Raw genomic sequence first — 25233 nt, 5'->3', positions numbered from 1 at the left:
AACGCAGGAGAGAAAAAAGTGCAAAGATAAAATCTGCATGCTGCCATTTTGTAAGAGTCTAGGTTTAAATATTCATCTTTACCAAATGAGAGCACATCTATAACACCTGTAGCAATGTTCATTTCTCCAGTAAAGGAACCCAGAGGAGCTGAAGATATGAAAGTTTCAATTAGATTGAAGGACTGACCCCTTGACTTCAAGCAAGACAACTATGTGAAGTGTAATAAAGATAAACAAAAAACAACTCTTAATGTGCAAAACATGAGGATCTCAGATCAACAAACGGAAGAAGTTTTTGTAAATGCATAAATAAGCTTTGGCACTGCTTATGCTAAACACCAGACTACACAAGAGTTCAACATTCATCTGCATGAGTGCATGCAAATGCGTATCAAAAACCTTAAATACTGCTAAAAAATAAACTGCAAGGCTCTACTTTTATGCTTCATCCTGCATTCTTCACAAAGACTCTTCAATTGCCCACTGCTGAGGAAAAAGTATTGGATTTGACAGACCTTATGTGGTACTGTTAAAAGCCATACTTTGAGCAGATGTAATTGAAAAGTAGAACTGTAAGTTCAGTAGATAACAACTGTTGCCTACAATTGTTTTGAGGATCCAATCCTCAAAACATCTAGGAATGCCAACAATTTTCCTAAAAATAATAAATAATTTACAAAAAATATTACATATACATCCACACATGTATTTATAGAATGGAGATTCAATTTATTTATTTTTTTTCAAGAAATACTAAATGGGGGGGCTGATCTTGCTGGTTCTCTGGGGTTCCATCAGAGTGCACCACTTACTGATCTGCCTTAGCTTGCTTTTTTGTGACCCATCAGTACATTCACACTTCCATTAATGAGTGAAGCACAGCTAATGTGGTTTTCTTCCCTGCTGAACACAGCTCTTGCATAAGGCCTTGCCTGGAGAACTCTGTAAAATTTCTTGAACTTACACTATTTTTAAAGGATCCGCAAAAATGCAAGTGACTTTTCCAAGATCTGAAGCATTATTTAGTTGATAACATGCTCAAAGATCTGCTGACACAGTAAGTGAGACTGATGTACAGACTGCTGTAATTATGGTGAAAACATCTCTGGGAATCTAAATGTATGTCTTCAAGTCATACTCTCTGCCACCAGCAAACAGCAGAAGAACAAAAATAGTAGCTTTTATTCCCATAAGGGTCTAAACAAAAATATGTGGGATGGCTTATAGAAAATGATAGTTTCAGTTAATTAGCAAATACCATTCCCAAAATATTTCAAGATTCATACTGAAAAGAGAGGGAGAGAGGAAAAGAAGATACATTTCAAAATTCATGTTAATTTTACGCAGGAAAAAAAAAAATCAGTGTTTGCTGAGTGGAAAAGATGAGTCAGGATTGATGAAGAAAGGCTATTTTTAACCCCCCTAAAAATGTTACAGAGCTAAAAACATAAAGTAAAAATTGTTTTTGTAGCAGTTGGCAATGTCCATTTAAGGCTGACAATTTCTTATGGATGAGTAGCAGTACACATCATCATATAGAGCACCCACTGTTTGGAATTTACTGCAGTGTAGAAGCATAATCAGATGGCTTTAAAACTCAGATTCAGAATCTCTCCCTATTTTTTGTTTAAATCCAAGCCATAATTATACTAAATGTACTTTAAATTAAAAAAAAAAGCTGCTGTTTATGTTCTTAACGTACTGTTTTTGTTGTTTTCATATTGCAAAACTGAAACTAGGCTAGGATAAATACAGAGTGAAAAAAATTAGGGCTTAAACCAAGTTTAATATGTAGCTCCAACTCACCATCACAAAGCCCAAGAGGCAAGATATGCAATACTGCATTCCTTACACACTAGTAATTCCTCTTGGCTTCAGTGGAAGTTTTGTTTGAGAAAGCATATAATCAGAACCTATAATTTCATTAATTGCATGCCACAGGCAGTCAGTGTGAGGTAAGAATGAACCAAACTGGTTGACAGGAAACTGGAATCTTCAGCCCCACCTGCATCTTTGTGGACCACTGAGTCTACACAGCAAAACTGCGAATCCTGTGCTCTTCCCTCTTGCTCACACCTCCAGCTTCCTTGTGATGACCGTGCCTGTGGGGAGGCCACGGTGCAGTGCCATATCAGGGCACAATCTAGCACTCAGGCCTCTGCCACTGTCCACACTGTGATCCTTCTGCAGCCTCCAGGATTTCACCAGACACAGAACACGGCATAAGAAATGTGTTATTCACAGGAGACGGAGGCAAAATGAACACTATGTAGCTGCAAGTGCAAATCGCTTTGATATATTACATATTTTATTTAATATCCTTTGGGCAGTGTAGGAAGTATCACCTAAAAACCACGTGGATGGGTTTGACTTTTACATTACCATACATATAACATTTTGATGCATACCATAAACATAAATTACTCCACTGGCATGTGCTACAGGTAGTTTGAAGTACTCTGCAAGGTTTGTTTATATATGTAGGAAGAAACAGTACAAAACAAGAACCTCCCATGCTAAAAAGGCCAGAACATGACCAAAGAAAATTCACATTTGCCAGCTACTTCTTTTTCTACACGTAAAAACAAACAACCCAACTTAAAAAAAAAGAAAAAAACTTTCACAGGCTAAGAAATTAGGGTGCATTAGAGCACGAGGTGAACTTACAGGGGAGACACAGCTGCAAACTGAAATAAGGAAGTGCACTGCATGCACTTCTCCAGCTGCAAAAGAACCCATGGCACTCCTGAGTAACATACGGGAATCTCCATTTCTACCTACATAACTGAAGCTAACCCAGTTTCTTCAGCACCTAACAATCACAAATCACAGCTTCTCTTACAACACCCTTGCAATTCTGTATCTTGTTTTTGTTGATCTGGTTTTGCTTTGTTTTGAAAGTGCAAAGACTCACCCCAAAATGATTATGAGAGTGGGGGGAGTCCAACAAACCATAATTCTGCACCCAAGTAAATACAGAAATGTGTTGTGCAAAGAGTTCCTTCTTAGCTATCTTAAGGGCTCAAAGTTTGTAAGGGAGTCTGTAATAAGTGGATACAGACAAAAGAACAAAAAACTTAAGAAGCAGGAGAAAAGGAAGGTACAGAGACAAGGGAATATGGACAGATAAAAGGCAAAGGGGCTGAAAGGGAAGAATAACATTGGTGAGGGGAGCAAGAAAAGCAACGTCCCAATGAAAACAAACGAATTGCTTAAACTATGGTGGGAGGAACTGATGAATATTAACTTTTATTATTCTGATTGCAAAATGTGTTTCAAAATTGGATGAAACACATTGTATGTACGTTTTGCCAAGTACATTCTTGGTAATTACAGTCAGGAAAATTATAATTCAATCAACGAGGCATAACTTAAAACCGCTTGAAAAAGTGGAGCATTTCAGTTAGCTAATAGCCCCAAATGGGTAAAGATGTTACAGACTCGCTATCACACAGCAGTGCGAGGAGCACTCCGTGTGCCACACACTGACCCTCCCAATAATGGGGCCATTATGTTCAGAAAGTGCCATTTTTCTAAGTGCATTGTGACAGTTTTTATCCTCATAAATGAGGAAAGAAATCTCATCATGTTGTTTTGGTTTCATATGAGGACAGTTCTGGAAAAAAAAAAATCCAACACTCATCTATCAAGATATAAAATTAGGATTTGGCTTGAAGAAAAAACAACCAACGGTACAGCTGTGCTGCTCACAGCAACTGCTTCACATCTGTGAAGAGCTCCCCGTGCTTATCAGATTCACACCAAGCCATCCTTCAGGACGCTGCCATCGGTACCTCCAAGTTACCTTGCCCACAACACACGGGATGTCCGGAGGAACCAGCAGAAACGGCAACAAACGGGTCAGCCTGAACTCTGCGGTGCAGTTCTGCACAACAGCTCGGCCCTGCAGAACGGCACTGCCAAATTCCCATTATCGATTCACAGGGGCGCAAGCCACAGCAGCCCCGCTCACAGCGCACCGCCGGAACGCAGTCGGAGCCGCGGGAGCCACAGCTGCTCCGGGCGCGTCGCCGCACTGCCACGCGCATCTCGGGAGCTGCGGAAACCCGACCCCGAGGCACCGGGGCGGACAGGAGTGAAGGCGGGGGCGAGTTCAGCCTCACGGGCGCCTCCCGAGGCAGCGCCGGGAGCAGCTCCCCCCCGCAAAGCGCCCCCCCGCAAAGCGCCCCTCGCCCAGGGTAGCGGCGGACGCGCTGCAGCGGCACCGCGCTTCCGCAGGAGGGGCGCCGCACAGCAGAGCTGCCGCCCGCCTCCCCTGGGGGGAAGGGGGAGGGAAAACGGGGGGGGGGGGGGAGGAGGGGGTGAGCGTTTGCGGTGGGGTGATGTCACGCCCGGATGGGGAGGGGGAAGAACTGCGGGATGGAAAATTTTCAGCCTCGCTCCTCCTGCGCGTGCTCGGCCCCGCTCCGCCCCTCGCCGCCGCGTCTCCCCCTACCCCGTTCTCCGGGCCGAGGCGCTCTGGAACGTTCTGTACTTCTAACGGTCGTGCCGCCTCGCTTCGCGCCGCCACGGCGGGCCCGGCGCTCGGTCAGCGGGGCGACGCGCTGTCGGGTGGCTCGGCCGTGCCCCAGCCTGGCAGAACGCGGGAGCCCCGGTGGGGTCCAAAGCGATGGAGCCCGGTGGGGCTGTGTGGAGGAGTGAAGCTCCGCTCGAGGGGAGCCTCGCTGCCCGCCGTGCCCTAGACTGGGGGAGAAGCACCGAGCGGGGCTGACACGACGTAGGCGGCAGAGATGCTCGAACGTGGGCAGCACGACCGCCAACGAGACCCCGGCCCTTACAAGAGAGGACAAGGGGCCGTCCCGCCCGCGGCCCGAGAACCGCCTGACGGCCAAGGCCCACAGTGCGTGAGGGAGCGGAGCGGAGCGCCACGTGCCCGCCGTCCCCGAAGCAGCTGCCCCGCGGGGGAGAAGGCGTATTTCCCTATCACCCCACTCTCCATCGCCAGTAGGAGGCCGCTATTCCCTCTCGTCTCCCTAAGGAGACTCCCGGTGCCAGCCTCGGGTCCGGGCTCACGCACGTGCACGCAACCCCCGCTCACAACACCGCGGAAGGGCTAGAGGTGCGATGGGTGGGCGGGCTCCGGCTCGTATCCCCCCCCTCCCCCCCGGCCAAGCGCGGGGCGGGGGACGGAGCCCCCTCCTCTCTCGGGGCTCCCGGCGCCGCGCCCCGCCCGCAGCCCATGCGGCGGAAGGGGGTCAGTCGGGCAAAGCGGGAGGGGACGGCGGCGTCGACGGGAGGGCGGGCGAGTGCGCGCCGCGCCCCTCGCGATGACGCGCTGCATTCCTGCCTGAAGAGCGGCGGCGCCCCGAGGGGCCGTCAGACCGGGAGCGACGCCGCAGCCGGCACCGTGCGCCTCTCCGCTACGAGAACGCTGCCCCTGTGTTCCCTCCGCGCCGACGGCTTTTCCCAGTGACTGTGTACCCCGCCTTTATTTATTTCGGGTCCTCTTCGCCTCTCGTTCCGCTGACGCTCTGTAGCTGAGGATTTATTTTATTTTTTTAATCCTTGCGAGAAGCACAGCACAGAGCGGAGCGCTCCGTCTCGCCGGGACTCCGGGACAGACCCGCCACACAGCCCTAGGAGGAGGTGAGGGGCTGCGGGGCGCGGAGCCGTGCTGTGTGCGGAGCCCCGCGCGGGGATGCCCAGGCGGGGCGCGTGGGGACACTGCCGCATCCCAGGAAGGATAGCAGTTGGAACCAAGGAGCGGGCGTGCGCTGCTGTACTGCGGCGCGGTCCCGTGCCCGCTCTGCGTTTTTCTCTTAAAAAATGCGGCGTTGGGGTGTGTGGGGGGGGGTGGGAGGGTGCGGGAGGTAAACACGGGGCTGCGGCCGCCGTGACATCGAGCCGCGGTGTTGCATCAGTCCCCGCGCGGCTGCCGTGGGGAGAACTTCCTCCGGGGGTTGCCTCCTCAAAGGCGGGGCGCAGCCCGTCCCCGCGGCTCGGTGCGGCTCGTACCGCGGCTCGGCGGCTCCCCGGCCCCGCGGCCGCCACCTTTGTGTGCCCGCGCCCCGCGCGCCCCCCGCCCGCTCCTGGTACTTTTCCACTCGGCGGCGGGCGGGCGGGCGCGCGCGCGCCGGCCACGTGACGGCCGCCTTGCCCGCTGCGGCACTGACGTCGCCTCCCACCTCCGCAGGCGCGGCCGCCCCGCCGCCAAGGACAAAAGAGCGGCCCCTGCGCCATGAGCAGCGCCGAGATGGGCAAGTTCAACATCTCTCCCGACGAGGATAGCAGTAGCTACAGCTCCAACAGCAACGACTTCAGCTACCCCTACCCCACCAAGCCGGCCGCCATGAAGAGGTGAGGGGCGCGGGCAGCTTTCCCCTGGGGTCCGGCGTTGTCATCTTCCTCTGGAGCAGAGATGCAAAGGGGGAAGTGGCAGCGAGGGTCTGTCTGAAGCGGACTCTGACGATGCGATGTCTTTTACAGCCACTATGCAGATATGGATCCGGAAAATCAGAATTTCTTACTTGACTCCAACGTTGGAAAGAAGAAATACGAAACTCAGTATGTAAGTACCCAGTCGTGATATCTGCAGTCCAGGAAGATGGCTTTACTGGCAAACAGATGTTTGTTTTAATTGTGAGATAGTGATAACTTTCCATTAATCATTACCTGTCTCCCTTTCCTCAGCATCCGGGTACCACTTCCTTTGGGATGTCAGTATTTAATCTGAGCAATGCTATTGTGGGCAGTGGCATCCTGGGACTTTCCTATGCCATGGCTAACACTGGAATTGCTCTTTTTGTGTAAGTATCCTTAGTTGTTTCTTTTTTGGTTTTTTTTTGTTTTGTTTTTTGTGTTGTTTTTAGGAAGCAAACTTGCTGCTATGTAACTAATAAAGGATAGATATTTTAGGTAAAAATTGCACCTTTGCAAAATAACCTGTCATTGCTGCAGGTATGGAATTGTATTGCACTATTTATGGATTGCTTTCAATGAAAGGATTGTTATAAATTCAGAAGGGTTTGTAAAAATGTATAAATTGCAAGTTCTTCACTCATAAAAAGAGTTTACACTGAGGTTTCCTATGTTTTCTGTAGCTTCTTTGTGAGTGACAGGCCTCCCTTGAGAAGTCTGTCATTCAAAGGGAAACTAACACAGAAATTGCTCTTGTAATGGTTATGCAAAAAGCACAGAATCTGTAGTGAGTTAGAAGAGAAGCATAAGATAAAGAGGATTGTTTTCTCTGACTCTTGTATGTCTGGACCAGGACTAATGCTGCTTTTCCTCCGCTGACATCATTGACTGTATGACTGTAAAGCTGTAGTGTACTTGCATCAGCAAAGAAATCCTTTTTGCTGCTGTGCTCTTATGCAATTCAGGGAACTGATTGAGCCCACACCTGTAAAATCACTGTTTCTGTGAGGGAGGGATGTAGAATAACCAGCGTATCTGTGTTACTCTGTGTGTATGGACAGAAGCCTTCAGGTATAGGACAAGGCTGCGGTGACACCATTGGAAATTGTGTGAGGAAGCAGTTCTGTACAGCTCTTTGGAAGGTCTTCAGAAAGATCTTCCATATATTGGAGGCAGTTTGGCTCACACAATGCATAAATTGACTAAGTGCAGCTGAGTGCAAATGGGGATTCTGAGACTTAGATAATACTAAACTGGCTAAACAGTTGTGTGTTCAGAATAGAGAGATACTTCACCTATTGACACATCAGCTTCATGCTCTTAATTTTTAGAGCACACAAGATAAACAGCATAACGCACATGAGAAAATTTCTCAGAGGGGAAATGGAAAAGAAATGAAGGGGGAAATAAATGTAAGGTTAGGTGTCTGTGTAGGTGTGTACCTGACAGGGAGGCCTTTTTTTTTTTTTTCTGAAATTTGAAAAAGTGCTGAAAGCTGTGAATCCAACAATTAGGTGATGAGATAATTTACTTATCTTTTGTTTCCAGGTGGTGCATTCAAATCTTTTTACAGTAACACTGATTCAAAAGTAAACTAACCTATTAAACTTGACATAACTGGTATAGCTCAGATGCAGGAAGGCAGAACTTCACCAGTGATGTTGAGGGCATTGCAGGCATCTTTTACTAACTAGGTTACAGATTCACATCCAAATACAGTTGATTATGACAGTAAATTGTTAGAAGGCTGTGTGGAATCACTGGTGTCAGCACTGTGCTAAGGAAATGAATGATACAGTCCTGAAGCCAGGAGCAGAGTTAACTTTTAGACGAGTTTGCTGACTAATGTTGTCAACACTCCTCTACAGAGCTATTCAAGGTTGACACTAAAGGATCCAGAACCTGCATTAAGTGTAATTAAATATAACCTTAATGCATCTCACTGTACTGTTTCTAGTTGATGCCTAAATTAAATCTGTACCTCTCAGAAACAGGTTTATTTTTTAGTGTGTGTGCACTGGGGTAGAATTGGCACACTAACACAAGTCTCCTGTGTTCCGTGGGCGAATTCATCTTTCAGATATTCTTGTTTCCAGTTCTTTCTAGTGTTTACTAATTTCATTAACGCTAAAAATGCTGCAGAAGGAGACAGGCAGATGACACTGAGAACTCTAAATGAAGCTTTGTATTTTTCAGCAGATGTGCTGTTAATTAAGTATACTGGAAAGCAGTATGCCTGAGTCGGTGTAAGAAGGGCCAAGGCATTTTTGAATATATTGTAGTTTTCCACAGTCGTCTTTAGCTGTGAAGAAGTCCCCCCTAGCGTGCCACTCCAGGAAGTGCACCTGCATTTTAGACCTGAATTTTAGATGTATCAAAACTGTGTTTCTGGAAATAATACGTGCTGCCTGTGAAAGCTGCAGAGAAGAGAAGCCGCTAGCAATTCCATGTAAGCAATTCACACGAAATCTAACTTTTGAGTAAATACTTTTTTATTGCAATAGATTGCAATTGCATTTCCTTTTGAAGACCAGGTGCGCAGCTCTGAACATACCTTAATTTTCAGTCCTTAAAAGCTTTAACAGTTTCATTTGAAAAGAAAAAAGTTTAAGCTGAAAAGCTGATCTGTTGATGAGTGAGAGATAATCTTGGCTTTGACTGTGGTTGTAGCTGATGGTGCACTCAAGACTTACTGTTGAACAGGGGAAGGAGGACAGGAGAAATACAGTTTCTTACACTGATACAAAAACCATCCTGTTGACTTAAATAATGTAACAAAATAAATAATGTAACAAAATTCCAACTGCAGTGTCCTAATGGTCGCCTGTGCTTTTGCCGCCTTATTAAACAATGCTTGTTTTCTGTATTTTCCTCTAGAATTTCTCTAAAATGGGTTCCTCTAAAATGCATTTTAGTATAAATTCCTTTCAAACTAGACATTAGCTGAAAGCATTTTGAAAACTCAGCCTTAGAATTATAATTTATTTTCAGGTAGTGATTTAGTGTAGTGTTATTGTTTGGTTTGCTTTTATTTAATAAGGTTGCAGAAAATCATTTGTGTCTCATTTATGTTTTTCCCCCTCCAGGATACTCCTGCTAGTTGTTTCAATACTTTCTTTGTATTCAGTGCATCTCCTTTTGAAGACTGCCAACGAAGGAGGTATGGCAAAGTTCTATTTTGTAAGCATGGTGTTTGTACTATTTTTTTAATATATGTCTTTTTTTTTCAAAATAACACCGTTCCAATTATCTGTTTTGATGGGTTTTCTTTTAGGATCTTTATTATATGAACAGTTGGGAATGAAGGCATTTGGTATGCCTGGAAAACTTGCTGCTTCTGGATCAATTACAATGCAGAACATTGGAGGTGAGGGCAAGATCTTAAAATGACTTTGTTGTCAGTAATAATTATTCCCTACTTTTTGTGGAGACTTTTTTTTTCACACAACATGTGTTCATTAACTGCTTGTGTTCAAGTGAGGTTATGAAACATGTTATGTGATTCTTGCATCTTGTGACATATTCTGTATTTGTAATGATCTATGATGTTATTCACCTACAGCTATGTCAAGCTACCTCTTCATAGTGAAATATGAGTTACCATTGGTCATCAAGACATTTATGAACATCGAAGAGAACACAGGGTAGGTGTTAGAACTCCTCATCAGAGAAACTATTAGGAGAAACAAATACGGAGACTGCATATATTTTTATTTGGAGACCACGTTCGATACACCATAGGGTAGCTTCTTATCAGACAGAGATACAGTAAGTTTCTCCTTCCCTTAAGCATTCCACTTCATTTAGATCCAGCCTGTCCTGGGAAAAGGGTAGAGAAATACAGGTGTTGTATCATGTTACAAAAAATTGTTCTCTAAAGAAAATCAGGTAAGTGTTAACATATGTACATACAAGATATGTATGTAAATACACTCTTGATAAGGAAAGGTAAATGTGGTTATGTATTGGGGTTTTTCTGTTTGTTTGCTTTCCAGTTACACTCCAACTAGTTTGGATTGATTGTTTTGTTTTTTTTCATGTTAATACTGTGGTTGACTATAAGAGTAAGGTGATGTAATGAATTTCAGGAGCCGTTCTCAAAAAAGGCATGGGTTTAAATGCTGAACTTAAGGGAGTTTCTGTGCCCAAATAAAAGTCATCAACTCAATGCTGTTTAGTCCTGGAGACACCTTAACTCCATTGTGGCTTTTCTGCTTGGCTTTTAAAGGGGATGGGGTTCCTTGGGTGGAGTTTGTTTTACCTACATCTACCAGTCTGAAAGTTAGATTTTGAGCTTATCATTCTCTGGTCTGCATATACATAATCTGTGAAGAGAGACAATCCTCTGAAGTGGTCAGTTTAGCGTCCTTGATTTAGACACTTGTTTTGGGCATCTCCAATGAGTGATATATCACTGTATTGAAAGGATATGTAAAAACAGCTATCTAAAACAAGAAACCTGACTTCAGATGGATAGAGTTAAGTGCTATAAATCTCACTCTTCAGAGTTGTACTTCTGTGCCTTGTCCTGAAGTGTCCCAGTCTTGAGAGGGCTGAGCAGCTCAAGACTCCAACTTACACCTAAGCCTGAGTTCAGAAGGTAGGCATTTTTCTGCCTGTGTTCCCCAAGGGGTTCAAGCCATTTGGTGTTCATACAGTTCATACAGCTTGCTGATAGATATTGTCATGAGGCTAACAGTAATTTTTTAAATTATTATTATTATTTAATGTACTCGGATGAAGAATGCCACCTACCTCATTTAATTGTTAGGGTAGTTCTTTCCTGGGGCAGTTCATTTCCCTCATTTGGCTGAATTCTTCAAGCCTTGTTTTCCAAGCCCCTGGAACTGGTGATATTTACAAGGGGGCTTGGAGACAAGTTATTTTTAATTGTCCCATCTCCAGAAGGGCATTCAAAATCAATTGGAGTTCGGGGGGAAGGGCCAGGGCTGTGAATTGCACTGGATACAGCTACTGCTGTACGAACGAGTCAGCGGTGTCTGACAGACAAAATTCAGAAATTGAGATTTATATCCTCAGTTTTCTCTTTCTGGCTGTTCACTGATTTAAAGCAAGTCTTTTCTCAGTGCTCTAACAATTGTGGACCCCGTTTAACTGACTCTCTCCATGCATTGCTTAGGGGAGTCTGGGTGGCTACCATTGGCATGGATTCCACTCTGGCAGCCTGGTGCATAAAATGTAAGCACTTACCTGTTTAAATGTCCCAAAATAGCGCTCACTGTAGAAAAAAAATGTTCTGAAATTCTGATACAGTATTACAAATACTAGCTCAATTTTTACAATTTATTTTGCATTGTCTTTTTTCAGTACTCAGCTGAGTTTTGAAGCTGAGCAGTCCTGTTCTTCAGAACAGAAAAACTTTTATGTCCTTGATCTAAAAGTCCCTATTACCTTTTTGTTGTACACGCACAATGAAAGCACCCATTCTTTCGACTGCCAAATGCCAGAAGTCTGCTCTGATTTATTTTTAATTCACCACGAGACGATTGCATTAAATAAGTAAATGAAGAGCACACCACATTCATGTCCTACATACATGGACTTCCTAAAATAGATGTCTATGCTTAGTTATCCCAGATAAAACTGGGTAAAAAGAACAAAATTATTTCTGCGCTTGCTACATGAACCCAGAACAAGTTTGTTAAAAGTATTCCATATTTCAACTAGCATGTAGGCTTGTAATTCAGAAATTATGTTTGAATGCACAAATTTCCAATGGAGTAATACAATTTTCATTGTTTATCTGAATAGCAGACAGTTCATTTTGAAATATATCCTGTATGTATTCGCTAACAGTATTTCAAGTAATTGTGAAAAAAAAAAAAGTAAAATGTTAATTTGGGAATAAGTGCTTAATGTTACTTGAATTACTTGAAAAATATGAGATATTTCTGTACAGTCACGTGAAGAAAGCAGTTACTCTGCTGTGCTAAAACTACTGAAGATCAGTTGTCCTGTTAGCTCCATGAAATTACATTCCATTTACACATGTCTAGTTTTGTTCTCCCATCTTTCCAAGGAAGATGGTCACCTTCCTACACTCTAAAATATTGCATCATAAAATAGCTGCTGCCTTGTACAGAATAAATGGAAAAATAAAAAATGATCTGAAGGGAAAAAAATCTACCATGTTTCTTTCTTACCAATGTTCCCTACTAGAAGGGACTAATCATGCCTCCAGTAGAATCCCACTGTTCTTCCAGTACTTTCCAGCCAGTGGGCTTGAGCTACTGCCTTAATTCCAGCCCTCATCTGTTTTTCTTTAACTCCCGCAGGGCACCCAGCAGAACTTTATTGTCATTAAAGTGGATAATCACCCTGCTGGGGCCCTGTTATGTTGTAATACATCTGGAGAGTCAGGAATCAACATCTAAGCAAATTACTATTTTTCATGGTTTATCCCAGCCGATTTTTTTTCTCCCCCCAATCGTTTATTTTTTTGTCTTCTGACTTCCAGATGCATATTAATTTTAGCAAAAGGACACTAAAGGAAAGGCACAATATAGGTTTGGGGTGAGACAGGAAGGTCTGTAGGGCTTTAGGACCATAGAGTAAGTCGAGTGCTAATCCTTCATGATACCAGACAGTGCGTTTTTATAAATAACCATGTGTGGTAGGAAAAAATAAGATTGAAGACTAAACTGCAAATCTTGTGAGTTTTTAAGTATTCTGTTTACTTACACATGCTGTCTTTATCCTGCAGACAATGGTATCTTAATGGCGACTATTTAGTGCTGATGGTGTCTGTCATCCTCATTCTTCCCCTGTCTTTACTGAAAAATTTAGGTAAGCAGTAAATAAAGTAGAATCAGAGTAAAAATGTACTGAAAATAGTGTGAGGAAATGGGTTGATAGGATGTGTGAGTTTAGGAGTCTTCTGTTAAAATGACAGCTGTCCCCAGACCGGGGAGAGCTGGGGGGAGGAGGGAAGGGATGGGGGTGGGAATCTGAAAGGGTAGGGATGTGGTTGTGGACTGTAGATAGGAAAGCTTTAGAACAAGAATTAGCAGTACTTTGTGTTGCAATTGCAAGGTTTGACCTGTTCTGATCAGCTGTGCAGTACAGTGTTACTGACTGTCCTGTGGCAGTCTCCAAAGAAAACAGTGCTAGTCTTGGGCATTTCCAGTGTAAATAGAAGTCACCTTTTTCATTTTGGTTGCCAAGCAGCAGTAAAATATTTATATAAGGTGCCTTACATAAAATGTCTGTAATCCAGTAATGTATCTGAGTAACTTAGATAACATGCTTTCTGTTTAGAGAATTCTGTGGTGGAACCTTGATAACTGGAAGTCTTAATGTGAATTACTTTCTGAAGTCATTACTTCCTACAAATTAAATGATACAATAAAAACAAAAAGGAAGGCTGACTTGTCACGGAGTGTATTTTTTTAGAATGATTCTTATAGTCAGTATATAATTAAAAAATAAACAGGGTTTTTAAAGTTACAAAGTTTATTATTACAGACTCAGTGCTGCATTTTTCTTGCATGTCTTTGAGAACTTTCAGATCTGGGTTGAGATTAGGAAGTTAATCGGTGGTTGTTTTATTCAGTGTAAAGGAAAATGGCAATCCAAAGAGATTGCAGTCCAAAAATATCCTGCTTTAATGATGTTACAACATGAATACTGTATCTTAGATTTTGTTTTTTAATCTTTTTTTGAACATAGGATATTTGGGCTATACCAGCGGCTTTTCCTTACTTTGCATGGTCTTCTTTCTGATTGTTGTAAGTATTATTCTGTAGACTTCCATCTACATTTTTGAAGTGAAATTAGAGTTTCTGAGAGGCTTCACATTCTGCATTAATGAAAGTAACATAAATGCATTCATTTATTCCCAGGTAATTTGGAAGATGTTTCAGATTCCTTGTCCTATGGACAGCGACATCATAAACGCAACGTTAATAAATGCAACACTGGTACCTTTCACAGATGAAAATATAACAGTTGATGATGCATGCAAGCCAAAATATTTCATCTTCAATTCACAGGTAACTGACAGAATCAGATTCTGCATTTAAAAATAGCCAAAAGAGACCATATAAATAAGTTCTAGATCAGGTCCTTTTTTCTTATCCTCTACAAACTTGATATGTACAAAGAATTTCTCTTATGGTAGAGTTGGACACAGTTTACCTCCTGTAGACTAGGTGTTCCCATGCATAGAAATGCATAGAAATTAAAGGAGCTCGAGGTGTCTAACTGAGAAGAATGTCATATGCTCAGGTCTCATTCTTGGTTAGAGCATTTCTCGAGCTTCCTTAGGTTCCATTGTTAGTTTAGTCAAGTACTTCAAAAAAGCAGAACATAAAGAGGACTAATTGGGTAGTTGAAGCATGTTGCTGGGAAATGTATGCCATGATTTGAAATAGACTTTAAGGTCTCAAGCACAGTCTTGACTCTCAAATTAGCTTGATAACAGTGGTGAATCTTAAGACATGGGGTGGAAATTCACACAGTAACCAAGATCAGGCTATCACGGCTCAGCCCCATGAGTTGCAGAAGACATTATGAATGAAAATATGTTCAGTTCAGCATGGACTTCAGTGAGACGTGAGAGTATTTCATACCTCAATCTGAATTCTGAAAAACAGAAACATAAAACAGTTTTACTTTTGCCAAAGTGCCAGTTCCAAAGGATCGCTGGTCTTAATGGAAAACTGAAAGAAATCCCGAATTCCAGACTGGGAACTTACTGATGAATTTTTTAAAACTCGATTTCTAATGTCTGTTGAGATGCTTAAAAAAAAACATTTATGTTTTTCAGACTGTCTACGCTGTCCCAATCCTAACATTTTCTTTTGTCTGTCATCCTGCAATTCTTCCTATCTATGAAGAACTGAAAAGGTAAATACTAGATAAGTTCCCCTAATTTCACTGCTCAAAGAAAATAGTATAAACCAGTGTTTTCTCATTGCTAACAATATTTAATTTTCTTGCAGCCGAAGCCGTAAAAGAATGATGAATGTGTCCTATGTATCTTTTTTTGCCATGTTCCTGATGTATTTATTGGCTGCTCTCTTTGGTTACTTAACGTTTTACGGTGAGTGTTACCATCTCTGCTTTCCTTTAAATGAATTATGTTTTGCAGAACCGCAGTAGTACTTTCAAGTTAGAGCAAACAAATGCTTGCAGTATGTGTTTAGAAACTGAAGTTCTGTAATGTTCATTTTTTTTATATTTTCAAAGTGCATATCCAAAAACAGATCAGTAGTGGAAGGAGGCCTAGGGTACTGGATGAGAACAGATTAATTGCCTCCAAGTTATACTTGAGTAAAATAGAGATGTGCTTTCAGGAACTGTGGGGCTTTTGATGTGCACTGCTCAGACTGTAACAGTATTTTGAGCAAAGAGTTATCTTGGGTAGCGTGCCAACTACATCTAACTAAAGTCTTATTTTCTTTATAGGAAGAGTTGAATCAGAACTACTTCATACCTACTCTGCTTTTCTGGGTGCTGACATTCTTCTTCTAATTGTGCGTCTTGCTGTACTTATGGCTGTAACTCTCACTGTGCCTGTGGTTATTTTCCCAGTAAGTAGTTTTTTTTAAATCTTAATACAATTATTTTTTATCTCATCTGCTGATGTGGCAGTTTCCATTTTTTTGATGGATAGAGTTTTTCTCTTAAATGAAAAAAAACCATAAGTTTATTTTAAGTTTGAAATATTTCTATGCCATTAATAAAAATAAATAGGCAGCATTTACAAAGCAGTTAACGTGAAGTCATCCAATTATATTGCTTTCCTGATTCTGAAAGAACTCGAACTGTTAGGTTATCAGCTTACAGAAATCAGCATGTTTTTTTTTTCTTCTCTTTGAAAGATCCGCAGTTCCGTTACCCAACTTCTGTGGGCAGGAAAGGAGTTCAGTTGGTGGCGTCACTGTGCCATCACAGTCGTTCTTCTGGCATTTACCAACGTGCTCGTTATCTTCGTCCCTACTATCCGAGACATCTTTGGATTCATTGGTAAGCATTTTCATAGCACTTCAGGTAGACCATTAAATCTTGGAAAATGCAGTGATGGTCTAAGGGAATGATGCTTACCTGTTCACAAAACTTTTGTCTGTGCTTTGTTAACAGGTGCGTCTGCAGCAGCTATGCTGATCTTTATTCTTCCTTCTGCCTTCTATATCAAGCTAGTCAAGAAGGAGCCAATGAAGTCGGTGCAAAAGATTGGGGTATGTATAGACAAACATACGAAGATTACACTTGCTTACTAATGTAGAGCAAAAAAATTAGTTTCCTTCTTCATAAATTAAGGGTTTTGAAATCCTAGTGAGGGTAATCGATGAAGAGATCTAATATTATTGTAATTAACATGTGGAACTTATGTAAGTACTCAGAACTGAGGACACTGCCATCACGAGGCTCAGTTCACTTTAGTGGCTTTTCTTTCTCCCCATCTCAACAGCAGTGCTACGTTGAGATTGTTCTGTATTCAAAAGATTACTGACAAGCTCTGTACAAAAAGCCTTGCAGTTCTCCCTTAAATTTTCTTTCAGGAGCTTAGCTCCTGTCGTTTCAGTCATTCTGACTGATCTGTGTGCTCTGCCTGGTCTTAGACTTCACTGATGCAGAGCCAATCCAGTGCAGTGTGGCGCAGCCTGCTATCAGCAGAGCTACACTGATTTCCTGCAGTTGTGGACAGGTCTGCTATAAAATATATATATTTTATTTGAAAAAGGATTTCAGTTACAAGAAAAATGTCCAACTTCTTATTGCTTTCTGTGATATTTTGTCTTTTTTTACTAGTTGCTCCTTCCTCCATGAGCAATGGCATTCAAGCTGTATATATGCATGACTTCATAGATTCAGTAGCAGAAACTGATCCCGCTTCTTTATATTCTCTCTTTTCAGGCTGCATTATTCTTTCTAAGTGGTATACTTGTGATGACTGGGTGTATGACACTGATTATTCTAGACTGGATCCATACTGATGCTTCTGATGGGCATTAACTGTCCTGGTGTAATACTCCACTTCAAATGCCAGTGTTCACTCAGATACCTACTGAGAACGAAAATGAGCTATTCAGCTTCCTTCCTTTAAAATACAGATTCTTTGTTGATGGTTCTTCTGATTGTAGAATACCTGAACTCTGGCTTTAAGGAACTATTCTGCATGATGGAAATGGATATTAACATCAAACCATGTGAGTGTCTGGCTGAAGGAAGTGACAACTTTATTCCATTCCAGAGAATGGATAGAACTCTGTGTAGACTTTTATCAAGCCATGTTTGGCTTTCATCATTGTTACTTGGATATTTTGTTATTTTACTTGAATGTGCCTAATGGAACCATTTGATGTGAGAAATGACTCTTAATTTACAGCAAAGCGTTTAAATAACCAATGAGAGAGAGAGAACAACACTATTATTTTTTGTACCAAAAATTCTTATGGACCTCAAAAGCACTATTTTGACTTTAAGAAACTTTTTTTCTAAACAGAAAGATGCGCATAAAAATAAGTAATCGGTGTCCTAGATTGAATCTAGTTTGCCTCTCTTTAGAGGCCTAACTAGAAGAAATTTTATGTTAAAAATACTTCTGATGACCAAAACAGAAGATGAACCAATTCAAATAAAATCTTCAAATTGCAAATGTTTCCCTTAAAAATTAATTTTTACTATACTGAAATTTTAACTACAGTTTACCTTTGTTTCAAAAAAAAAAAAGAAAAAAATGTGGAAACCCAAATTGTCAAGCTTTAAAAAGTATGTACCCCTTAGAATGGGTCCACTTGAGAAATGTAGTTAATGTGGAATTCAAAGTGATGGTATTGACATTTCCATTCTTGAAGTACTCAATAGTGCAATTGGGTAAAACAGGGTTTGGGGTTTTTTGCTTTTTTTTGTTCTTTTTTTTTGTTTGTTTTTTCTGTTGTAGATAAAAACTTAATGGCAATGGAGCATATAATTATGCCATTAATATAAGACTCCTTCATGGAGTTCTGTTCATCAATAAGGTCCACTGTCAGTTGTAGAAATGTTTGTTGGTTGTTTTTTTTTCTGTCCTGTCTTGAAACACTCAGTAGGGAAAGAAAAAGGTCCTAATGTAGTTTACTGGTTGTATAATATTCAAAAGCTGTACAGTATTTCTCAAAGTACTCATCCATTATTGGATTTTTAATTACTTGACTATTCTGTTTCTGAGTCAAATCCACAAAATAACTGCGCCAGTGTTTCATGCTTGGTACAAACTCTCTTCACACACACAATGGGATTCCTCTTCCAATTTATAGTGTATCGTAGTATTACAGATAACCTCATAGACTGAATAGTCATCTCATACTTGTTTGCTTCAGAAATAGGTAAGTTTTTAATGAACCCTAGCTAGCTGATGAAACAGATGCTGTATGGTTGTGATAGCTGTTTTGTTTCTAGTGCATGTTTACTCTTTCATTCTTATCCCAGGGTGAAGAGAAATAACACTTATGTAACAGCGTACTTGGCTTACAAGAGGTTCTCAAACACAATATTAGGTACAAAAGCCTCGATAGGGATTATTAATGAAATAATCATGGCAATGTGGTCAGTTTTCTTCATCTAACACCATGTTTTAAAAGTCTGATTTACGATGTTCCACTCAGCATTTCTCAGAGGGAACAAGTAGGGCCCTGTAATCTATTGATTAAACAGTGCCTGAGACTTTTTTTGCTCTTGTAGAATCGGTCAGGAACAAATCTAAATTACAGCCATTGTTTGGCAGATAACATCAAGCTCTGCCCAGCCATTTAAAATCCACAAAAAAAAATTGCAGGTATTTTGTACTGATACTTCTGCATGGCTATAAGTGCTGGTTGCTACGTCTGTAATGTAAACTGTAATGAGAAGTTAGATTTCTTTTGTGGTGTTTGTATCATTCGTTTGGTGGTACTCAACTGGCGATGAACGATCCTGAAGTCAGCACTGACTAAAGCTCCTTAGGTACTTCTCTGCCTCAGGTACTTTACATCCATGGTATCTACCCCTTGGTACCTGATACACAGCAGTGCTGAGCGCGTGCCTCTACTTCGGCAGCTCTTCTTCTTCCTCTGCAAACACAGAACAACTGAAGAGGATTAAAATGTCTACCTTTGAGCAATTTGTAGCACATAAGGGAAGAAGCACTTCCCTTGCCAGCTTTATAAAAAAATAATAATCTTCTTTCTCTCAGAACGATAGGAGAGAACAAAATTAGAGGTTACTACGCAGTCCCTCTCTGCACCTGGAGAGGAGAAAGATTTTTGTGATGGCACCTCATAATGCTGTTACCGTGTATGTCATCTAACTCTTTTAATGTAGCAATTTCTGGATTTTGTGTTAAGCATTGTATTACCTGATGGCTGGCTCTTCACCTGCAACAGTTGAGTTCCACTTGGCTGGGTTGGTTTCAAATGTATGTTTTTGGTTAGTTGTTGTTTTTAGTCATGTTTATTTTTGGAAGCCTGTCTGTCTAAAGTTGCCTACATAACAAATGACCTGAAAGAGCAGCTTCAGTATTAAACCACTGTTCTGTCACCTCAGTTAGACATTACTGTCTTCCATGATATTTCAGTCATAAGTGTAATATGTTATTTATAAAACATTAATCCATTAAGCCTAAACCTATTTTTCAATATTTATGATATTATATGTACATAAAATTGTATGTGTGTATATACTGTAAGTATAATGTATATAGTGTAGGTTCGGGGTTTGGGATTTATGTATATATTTCTCTCTCATTACTGAAAATTACATCATTTCAATGAGTTGCTCATGTTGTACATCTGTATAACAACTGTCAAAGGAAAGGTCCTTCCACAACAAAATGTAATGCTTACCAAAACGGAAGTAGTGTGTTACACCAAAGGGTGTAAGCAAACGCCGAGATTGTATTTATTACAAATGTATATGTTGCAATAAACACAAATGTCACTTGGGTCCATAAAAAGCATAGTTCAGGTTTGTGTATGTTTTGCTTCTGAAATTTACCATGGATGTTTATGATTTCCTGAATGCTGCAATTTAACAACTCTTAGGCTCTAACAGACGTGTTAGGCCATCAGATTCAGGCATCCTACAGTACATCCCTGTACATATGTAAGTAGTCACTGTATTGTTAGAGGCCAGCAGAGGAGCTACAGCTGTTGGCAGAGTGCAACACAGTTTCAATGAAACATTGTATGTTTGTTTTAACTGAACTTAAATAAACAGATAATGCTAAGCAATGTTGTTGTGGTTCTGGGGGGAGATGTTTGAAGGATTTTCTATAGAGAGGATATTGCATCTTAAATTTCAAGCATGATTTACAGGTCTGTGAACACTTTCTACGTGGGGGGGAAAGGGTTGGAATTGCATACACTGAAGTCTACAATTGATGAAACTCCTGAAGTATCCAGAACAAGTCTGAACATCAAAGAAAAGGGGATTAAGTTCATCCAGAAGTCTGTCACTTTTTGCATTACGGGCAGCAATAGCCACAGACGCTCTACTGGGAGTCATTTAAGTGTGAATAAATGAATGGCTGCTATTTTTCTGCAGCTAAATCTCCTGGATAGTTACTATGATTCTCTAAAATTTTCCAAAACTGGGGCTTCTGTTTATATTGAATTATATCCAATGGCCAAAACAGAAGTGTGATACATCAGTTCTTTGTTGCCTGGAAATTTTTATCAATTCACATGAATCTCCCTATTTCCAGACCAGAATTGGGCTTGAAAGAAGGATGCCAAAGGTGTAATGTAGTGTGCTGTGTGTATAACAAAGCACTGTATGAAAGGACTATTAAAGATGTCTAGGTAAGCACCCTGAAATTAGGAAATTGCTCAATTAAGGTTGCTTTAACTACAAGGTCACTTAGAGTTTTTTGCCAGAACCCCCCACCAAGTAGCTACCTGTTATTTTTTATCATGTCGGATGTGCATTCACAGCATTTATGTGTTTCTCAGTGACCAAAGCCCATTCTGATGAGTGACAAACATCCTCATTTCTTTCCAGTTCTTATTTTCAAGTCAGCTTTGTAAAAATGTAAGTAGTTATTTGTTTTCTCAGTGTTTCAGGGCTGTGAGAAGGTGTTAATTAGGCTACACTTGTGGGGACAACACTGTGAAGCAGCCATGCACCTGAGCCCACAATTTAATATCCCGAATGCATATAAGGGTGTTCAGTAAGATAAGGGTGTTCAGTGATCATCACTCTTGAAACAAGAACCCTAAGCATCAAGCTAGCCACTTGCAAACAGCAGTCGTGTCTTGAAATGTCGTATTGGAACTGTCAGGACAAATAGCTGAAGTTAGGTAAAGTTTAAAAGAACAGAAATATGGTCCAAAAAGAGAAATGTCAGCTGATCGCTGTACTAGGTGCCATCAGTAACTATGCTTGAATATGTTACTTAAATAAGTGGGATTTCTATTTTAGTTATTACTTACATATATTTAAAAAGTTAGATTTTCCACTTGCAAAACATAAACTAATAGGTATTGTGTGTCGGATAGGCACTAACAAAACATAAAAATTCACTATGGGTCGTGGGATGAAAGCATAGCGTAGATAACAACCTTCCTGTGGTCCTCATGTTTCTTATATACCCTCTGCAAACAGCTCAGGCTGCAGCAGAACAGCGGAGCAGAGACAAGCAAAGTGCTGTGGGTATCCCCAAATGCTCAGGCATCAGAGGGCTGGGGTGATTGTGGTCAGACAGGATTCTGCTTCATGTTAAGGTAAAGGCCATTTGGGGACCAGGCGTTACTGCCCTTGCGTGTTTCACAGGGTCACCTCGTTTGGCACACTGTGCAGGCAGTGCAGCTACATGCTGCAGCTCCAGCAGTCCCTGCAGCAGAGAAGAGGCCTGGTCTCACAACATCACCTGGAGGCCCAGTCCCCTCCGAGGAGCTGGGCATGGGACAGAGCGGTGATAAGCAGGGTAAATGCTCTTGGGAGAGAATACAAGTGAGAAAGAATGATGGTGGCCACAGACCAGTGTATGTGCTCAGGGGAGAGAGGGCATAAGGCCTTCTCCTATCTACTTGGAGGCACCTGGAAAGACAACGAGACATCAGATGAGAAAGCAAGGCCCACAGGTCCCTCTTAGAGCAAACTGGATGAGCAAGTATTGATTCCCAAACTTAAACTGTCCCAGAAAGGTCCGGGTTTCCCGACGCTGCGCATTTTGCAGTCTGAGCTCCCTCTGCTCACTCTGACCCTTCTGAGAGCTTTCACCTTGGGTATGGTGTACCACATACACCTGGCTCCGTCAGACCTTCAAGCAGCCAACTGCCACCCCCAGACTCAGGACAGAACAGAAATGCAGCAGCCTCTCCTTTCCCAGGAGGCAGACCAAAACCTGCCGTGAGCCCTCCTGGCACAGCATGAGGAGCACAGCCCATGCCACCAGCTGGGCAACAGAGGGCTGTGAGCTGTGCTTCAAAACCCAGTCTGTCCTTTAATGTAAAACAAATGTTATCCTTTGCTGCCACAGATTTCCAGCCATTATGGGAGGCGAAACACAGCATTTCACTATTCCTGCACTTAACAGAGCCAGTTTCCATCTTGTGGTTAAATTTCTCAACCCGTTTAAACAATCCATATCTTGGATCAACATACGGCTTATCTGTGAGTCCCAGTGGAGAAGCCTTATGACGGTTATTCTGTCTGAGTGTGGCTAACTGCTAGGATCTCCATTCATCCTCTTCCCCCCATCCCCCCGAGTTTGGCAAGCAGAATCACTCTTCCTCTCTTCCACATTTTCCAGCAGCAAACTGACCAGAAAGAAACCTCTGAAGTATTTTCCTTCTCACTTGTGTATGGCCAAGTGTGGGAAAGAACCACATCCCATCTCTGCCATCCAGAAGCTTCCAAATAGCAAAAATCCTTCTGAAAACTGTCCAGTTTAGCAAAAGGCATAACAATATTTCTAAATATTTTGATTGCTTTCTTCACTTTGTAAATACAGTGAAAAATCAAACACATGGAATTTAAAGTGCTTCCATGGATGTTTGGGTTTTTTTTCCTCTCAGGTCTGCTGTTCTCCAACTGAGCAGAGCTGTTGGTGTGTCTCAGGCTGCTTCTTTCTGTGCCACCAGCAGTGAGGACATGGCTGCTGTCCCTCTCTTTGGACAGTCAGTTATTACATAGTGTAATAGTCCAGAGATAGAACTAGAGGCATTATTCTGCAAGGTCTTTCCTGGTTTCATTTCTTTTTTTCTTCTTCAGACTAATACATTGTAGCTTTCACTTCTCCACCACAGACATCCAAAAGAATTCACTTTTCGCACACTTGCAAACTTTTGCAGACGTCTTAGAATTTTTTCCACAGAGAAATGATTTTATTTTTCATTTGCTTTGTAAAGTTTCACGTACAAAGATCGTGGAGACTGCAAACAAGATCTCATTTCAAAGAGAAATGATATGCCTTCTCACCCAGCCTAGCAAACATTCTAAGACAGTTTTATGAGGGGATTTTATTAAATTATACAGGATTTGGGGAGGGGAATGGAGGGAGGGAGGGAGAATTTTTATGATTCAGTGATAAAAAAAAGTGATGGTAAATATTACAGTGTGTTTTCTCTTGAAGAGAGGAAGGATTTTGTGGAAGCGATCCTATACAAGATGCATAGGACAGAATTGGGAAGCACTGAACCTCAGCCAGTCCAGCCTAAAGAGCAGGTATTCCTTAACAGGTATTTCCAATCATTTAAAATTAATTATTTTGAAATCATGTGAAAAAGGGGAGAAGACCATACATGCTAACAGCCTCCAAGGGAATCCTGAGTCATTACTTAACTGTGGTTACTTAGTGCCCACAGGATGGTCTTCTATCCCACCAGCATGTTAAGATCAGCAATAAAATAAATGAGCATAAGCCAGAGCCCTTTCCTGCTGCCTGAGCCATTGCCAGCACTTACGTGCTTGGTGAAATCAGCTTGTATGAACAGCACGGATGTCCAGATCACCACCTGCTCGTGGTTCCTCCTCCTTCTAAAGGAAGCCTCACAGCTGTGCACACATCCAGAAAATTCTCTGTCGTTCTGGAAAGTTTTGCAATGATGACTTTTGATACAGCAAACTCAAGAGTTGAAGTGACTCATTCTGCAGGGAAATGCCCAGCCTGGCCCCCAGCCTCAAGGGACCCACTCAGCGCCAAAGCATGCCAAGACTGCACACAGTCAGTTAAAACACTCTGAAACACCAAGGCCATGTAAAGAATGCAAAGTCACAAACAAGATTCTGGCCATGAGCTAGTAACTTCCTAAAAATGAATCAACAGAAAATGGTAGGTCTGATACAGTTTTCCAGGAAGGAAAAGGGGGGAAGTACTTTCTTTGGGCTGAGAGATTGATAAGGTGTTCTCATCTGAAGGGAGGAATTTGCCCTGACTCACTCCGGAAGTGTCTTTGTTTTCAGGAGAAAAAAAATATATATGTGAGCTGTGGCTGTGTTTCGAGGAAGAATCACTTTTGTCTGTTGAAAAAAAAAAAATGACAAGGAGAAGAAATATTTTGATGGCATGTGTGAATTGTTTTTAAGAATACAGCAACATGGAAATGGAGTGCTGTTTGGATTTTTCATCATTTGTTTGAGCTGTTATGCTGTTATCGTGCTGTTTACTTATCTAAAGGAGATAAATCTTTAGCTCTGAAGAATTTTGGTCTTGCCATGTTGCTACCAGCTGACATACACCTACTGCAGCTCACACGTTTTAAAGCAGAATGAACCGCTAACGAGGATTAGTAGGCAATAAAGAAGCAAAGCTGCAAATTCCCTCCAGAAGATGGCGAAGGCACACGCTCCTCTTCGGATCAACCTTGCTAGGCCTGGGCTCATTAAAAATGATCTCAGGACAGAATGCAGCCATTGAAGTCCAAGGGTTGC

General features: G+C 41.8%; 1 protein-coding gene across 1 annotated transcript; it reads left to right on the top strand.

The window, feature by feature from the left end:
• The first annotated feature begins 5314 nt into the window (after positions 1-5314).
• On the top strand, positions 5315-20591 carry SLC38A2 (solute carrier family 38 member 2). The gene is made up of 16 exons (XM_048947887.1): positions 5315-5607; positions 6155-6318; positions 6448-6529; positions 6652-6767; positions 9465-9538; positions 9653-9745; positions 9941-10022; positions 13103-13185; positions 14068-14126; positions 14241-14390; positions 15167-15246; positions 15342-15442; positions 15808-15932; positions 16224-16368; positions 16483-16580; positions 17260-20591. The coding sequence occupies exons 2-16, from the start codon at positions 6200-6202 to the stop codon at positions 17356-17358; spliced, it is 1506 nt and encodes a 501-aa protein (XP_048803844.1). The 5' UTR covers positions 5315-5607; positions 6155-6199; the 3' UTR covers positions 17359-20591.
• The last annotated feature ends 4642 nt before the right edge of the window (positions 20592-25233 follow it).

This window comes from Lagopus muta, chromosome 1 (assembly GCF_023343835.1).
Source record: "Lagopus muta isolate bLagMut1 chromosome 1, bLagMut1 primary, whole genome shotgun sequence".
In the NCBI taxonomy this organism is placed as follows: Eukaryota; Metazoa; Chordata; class Aves; order Galliformes; family Phasianidae; genus Lagopus; species Lagopus muta.
Note: the sequence above shows the minus strand (reverse complement) of the source record. Positions and strands in the feature narration are given on the sequence as shown.